Source organism: Centropristis striata, chromosome 14, assembly GCF_030273125.1.
Source record: "Centropristis striata isolate RG_2023a ecotype Rhode Island chromosome 14, C.striata_1.0, whole genome shotgun sequence".
NCBI classification, from domain to species: Eukaryota; Metazoa; Chordata; class Actinopteri; order Perciformes; family Serranidae; genus Centropristis; species Centropristis striata.
In genome coordinates this window covers 12,021,213-12,026,581 of record NC_081530.1, presented here as the reverse complement: position 1 = coordinate 12,026,581, position 5,369 = coordinate 12,021,213, and the positions used below count along the sequence as shown (strand labels likewise).

Sequence of the window (5,369 nt, the reverse complement as noted above, 5' to 3'; positions counted from 1 at the left end):
GACGCCATATTTTGCCGCCATGCCACGGCCACACATTGTGAATGTCAGTAAAGGTGTTGATAAGTTGTGTTCCCCAAGGCCTTGTGATGGTACTGACCAAGTATGAAGTCAATGGGATTAAATCTAATGTTGGAGTTATGTAAAGTATGCAACGTGGTGATTTTATGAAAGGGGGCGTGGATTAAGCATAAGGGGCGGGGCTTTATGAAATATTGTTATTTAGAAGTGTCAAGGGCTGGACTCTGATGAAGCATGAGAAGTGTGGAGCAGATGGGACAAAGTATGTAAAAGTTATAAAGATCTGTTGTTTTTTGGCGAGATGCCATATTTTGCCGCCATGCCACGGCCACATAGTGTGAGCGGTGGTAAAGCTTTCAATAACTTTTGATCCCAACAGCCTTGTGATGCTACTGACCAAGTGTGAAGGCAATTGGGTAAAATCTGTAGGAGGAGTTCGTTAAAGTATGCGTGGTGGAAATGGGGAAAATGCCACATTCGATCCAAGATGGCCGACTTCCTGTACGTTTTAGAGAATAGCTACCCCAGACTTTTTGGTGCGTCTTCCCATGATACACGTATGTACCAAATTTCGTGTGTCTACGACAAAGCAGTGTGAAATAATGACATTTAGGGGGCGCTAGTGAGTCATTTTGCCACGCCCATTCCCGCGAACACTAGAATACGTAAATTTCACGTGAGATTGACGTATATTCCAAATATGGTGAGTTTTTGAATATGACAAAGCTTCCAAATTAGTGATTCATTTTTGGGAAGGACAGACCAATAACAATAGGGGCCTCGCACTGGTAGTGCTCGGTCCCTAATAAATAATCATTCGAAATACAATAGGGACCTCGCAGGTCGTTGCCTGCTCGGGCCCTAATAATAAACGGACCAATTACAATAGGGTCCTCGCACCTTCGGTGCTCGGTCCCTAACTAGGCCTGCAAGCAGGACTGAACGGGACCGAGCCGTCGGGGGAGGCGATGTCAGCGGAGTCCACGTCGGGCGCGGTGCTGTGGGCTCAGTCCCTATGCGTCCCAAATGGTGTGTCTCCTACCACTGTGCTCGGGGTAGGTGTAAAACATGTTAGTTGCTGTTGCCAGCAGGGGGCGCTATGACTGGGTGTCAATAGTGACCCGTGGGTGTGTTGCGGGCAGGACCGTAATCATGTGTGTGACATTTGGGACAGATTGGACAATGTATGGTCAAGTTATACAGTCTGGTGTTAAATGGCGAGACACCATATTTTGGCGCCATGCCACGCCCACATAGTGTGACCGTCGGTAAAGCTTTTAATAACTTTTGATCCCAAAGGCCTTGTGATGGTACTGACCAAGTTTGAAGTTGATCGGGTAAAATCTGTAGAAGGAGTTCGTTAACTGACTTCATTCTGAAGACCAACAACACAAAGTTACAAAAACATTCACTGGCAGGCAGCAGCCGTGTTCACTTTACGTGATCGTAACCACAAACACACTTTTCCAAACTGACATGAAGACATTTGTACCAAACCAAACACAAGTGCTCAGTCATAAAGTCATAATATGACAAAGTGTAGAGCTTCTCCACTGAAAACACATCAGTGACTGTGTTCACTGAGCTTGTAGTCTCATCAACGCCTGTGACAACAGCAATTTAAAATGTGAATGAAGAGACAGAAAGAAATATTAAAGGAACATTACAGTTAAAAAAGCAGAGATGAAAATACAAGTACTGTACTGTATGTACAGAATAACATGTTCACTATTATCTCACTAATGAGCACAACTTAATCACATTATAATTACTCATCGTGTGGATGACAAACACACTTTATGTTTAATTACTGGATTTAACTATTGATATAACATAAAATCTTTTTCATACATGTATTTGTTTGTTATTGTCCAATAGATATGACAATATCTTTTTTTTAAACTAATTTTACCATGTGATGAAGAAAAGACAACAGCTGGTTCTGCAGTGATATCATGCTTTTATTTAAATTAGCACAAGATAAAAATTTCAATACATTACAAAAGTACAAACATGTTATAAATCTTTGTCATTAAGCTTTCATTCACAGAATATATACAACATTTAATTAGCTACAACTGATACAGTTCTCCTGTATGTCTAGATTTTTATTCTGACTAATAAAACCAGTAGGCTACAGTTACTGTGTCGTGTATTTGATGGTACAAAGGGGATTTTCGCTCTCACATTAACAACACAAGAACATTCAAGTTTCTACAGAACAAAGTAAAAAACAGTCAGACAGTAAAGTGACGTGGTTTAGTTGGATGCTGCGGTCCAACGAGTGAGTGAGTCCTTTCTGGTGATTTTGTTTAGTATTTCTTTCAGTAAAATTATTTTTAAATATTTACACAATTTTGTCATTAGTTTTATACAATTAATGTAAAAAAAAACATGTATTACAAGTATCCCCACATTGTATATCACTATGGATTTATATGTTAATTCAGAAAGAGAGACAGATTAAAAATCCAAAAATTGTTTCTTTGCAACACATTTTGCTGTTTTACTTTGTTGTCAATCAGCTTTCAAGAAAAAAATAAATGACATTATTATCAATAGTACTGATAGACCTGCTTCTCTTTCACATGGTGAAAAGCAGATGGCCACTGAAGGTGGTGTGATGATTTTCATTGTCAAACACTCTTTTGTTAATCCACAGACGCAAGTATACAAGATCTCCGACCTCTAGAAGCAGCGTGGCACCATTAGAAGAACTGCCATAACCAGACGGCTGACGCTCATATGCAATAAAAATATGCTCTCCATTCTTAACCAACGCAGCAGCTGAACCATGTGAAGAATGTCCATATGCTCCTATGTAGAACTCAAAGTGGTAGGCTCCTCTCACTGGGGCAATGAAAAAACCTGTGGGACAGTTTTTGTCACTAAATGTTATCAGATAATCATATATAGCAGGTTATAGTCAATATAGCTTTAACAGAACACAAGTTAATGATTTATATATGAGAATTCCAGTACCTGTGTTTGGGTTGTAGGCATTTCCAATGTTTGTGACGACGTGTCTGAAGACCAGATTAGTGTGTGCGTTAATTGGTCCAAGAGTTTCCGAGCCTGAAGCCAACAGAGAGGCTGAGAAAGCCACCTGTTTGACTGAGAGAGAGAGAGAGAGAGAGAGAGAGAGAGAGAGAGAGAGAGAGAGGGACCAATGTCATTATTCTAAACATAGAAAAACCCCCAGAAAAAAACGCTCTTCTTCTCTTCTCTTCTTCTCTTCTTTTCTTCTTTAACATATAGCACTCCTGTAGCGATGACAGTGGGCTCTTAAAGTTCTGTACTTACTTGACCTGTGGTCTAAGTCTAGTACCCTCAGGTTGAATGCACTTATTGTAAGTCGCTTTGGACAAAAGCGTCAGCTAAATGACATGTAATCTCATGTAATGTAACATAGTATGGATTCAACAATGTTAACAAACCCTTTTTCAATTTTCTTTCATCAATCATTTTTGCTGTTTTTTATAATAAAAATGTTGAAATATTAAATGGCTGATGAAGTGCTGATCCTCACCTTCTCCATCTCTCTTTAGAGCCTCCACCTGGTTTTCTGTGACATTTGACCTGGCCTTCACAGTGATCAGCTCTGCTGCTTGTGCTGGAAAAATTAGAAAATTATCACATATCTGTATGTGATGAAAACGATGTTACATGTGTTTCACCATCATTGCTGTGAGCCAAATTTGACCATTTTCAAATGTTTTAATATCAAACACAGGGGTTTCTGTCGCCTATTCAGCTAAAAAATAACATGGATGGTTCCATACCATGTTCTACACAAAAAAAGTTGATCAATACTTTCACAGAATTTTCAAAGTTTTATTCTAATTCATAACAAATGCTGTCTTTTCCACAAGACAAAGTTACACTTGTGTGACATGATTTTATCACAACTTTTCCATCAATAGGAACCAGAGAGACACAAACACACACCTCAGTGATACACGGGAGCTTGTGATTTCTGTTAATTTACTCAAAAATAAGAGCCAGACATTTTTCTTCTTGACCGGTATACGATAAAAAGTGTCTTGTTCATATTTTCTCATGATATGCTGTTATAAATCACTTTGAGCATTCATGTACTGCTTACATTACCTTGAAGTTGTTGCCTCTGCCTCTCCAACTGAGTTTTCTGTGACTCCAGCTGAGTTTTCTGTGACTCCAGCTGTGACTCCAACTGAGTTTTCTGTGACTCCAGCTGAGTTTTCTGTGACTCCAGCTGAGTTGCTTGTGCTGAAATAGATAACGTCTATAAGATTTTATTTTATTCACAGTTAGTTTCTTTGGAAATTATCTTTGACTCCTATCATTGGAGCTGAGGGACATTCCTATCATTTGCAAGTATCGTGCCAAATAATTCAGTGTTACAACATTGTACAGAACCTCCTGTAACAAAACATTGGTTCCTATTACTATCACTTCCTCTCTACCTTACATACTACTGTACCTTCATTCTCTCTTTGTAAGTGCCTCATCTCCACCTTCTGCTCAGCCAACGAGGCGCTTATCTCTCTCAGCACAGCATGGATGTCTTGTGTGCAGGTCTGTCGCTGGTCAGAGCCGTTCGTTGGTTCACTTCTCTGGAGTTCACTTTGTTTTTGTGGAATAATTTCGTTGTCAGACTGAAGCTGAGCCGTGGAGAGAGAGCAGATCAGCAGCAGCAGAGGAAAACACATCGTCATCTCCATTCTCACAGTGGCAGTCTATCCAGTTCTCCTTTGCTGTTTCTGTCTTAATCCCAGCTTTATATAGTGTCTGCTGCTGATCAATCATTACCAGAAATACATAACAGAAACACGTGGAGGAGATTATTTTGATAACAATTATTAGTTGAAACATGTTACGTGGAAACAACACTGAAACAAACAGTATACAAGTGAATTATCTATCAGTACCTTTATGTTGGAAAATAGCTCCAAATCAGTTGAGAATAATTAAAAAAGTGTATTTTAATATATTTTCTCAATGGTGTGAGTTTTGGTGAAATCTTACTGTAAATTAAGGAGTTGTAGTTACATGTTAATCACTACAATGTGGATTATTAAAATGATTGTTATAAATCACCTCATGGCTGATAATACTGACAGATTCTAAACAAACAGTACGAGATTTGATATAAAAAACAAGTCATTGAAGAAGTAGCAAACCAAAACATCATCATCTCTACCTGTCAAACATTAATGAGACAGTCACATATAGTGACCTCTCTGAGGTTGTTCATTGGCTGAGATAAGCAAACACTTACCAGAAACACAAGTTGGAGGAGAGATAAAGAACACTTTCTCTTGTTGCTTCCTCAATAAATCCAGCACGGTAATAAAGTCAGACTTCTGAAG

At 38.9% G+C, this 5,369-nt stretch overlaps 1 protein-coding gene across 1 annotated transcript; it reads right to left on the bottom strand.

Moving 5' to 3' along the window:
• Positions 1-2,252: 2,252 nt before the first annotated feature.
• Positions 2,253-4,721, bottom strand: LOC131985265 (complement C1q-like protein 2). Its single transcript, XM_059350307.1, has 5 exons — positions 4,644-4,721; positions 4,481-4,595; positions 4,129-4,266; positions 3,001-3,132; positions 2,253-2,886 (listed from the first exon to the last, which is right to left on the bottom strand). The coding sequence occupies exons 1-5, from the start codon at positions 4,719-4,721 to the stop codon at positions 2,603-2,605; spliced, it is 747 nt and encodes a 248-aa protein (XP_059206290.1). The 3' UTR covers positions 2,253-2,602.
• Positions 4,722-5,369: the final 648 nt, after the last annotated feature.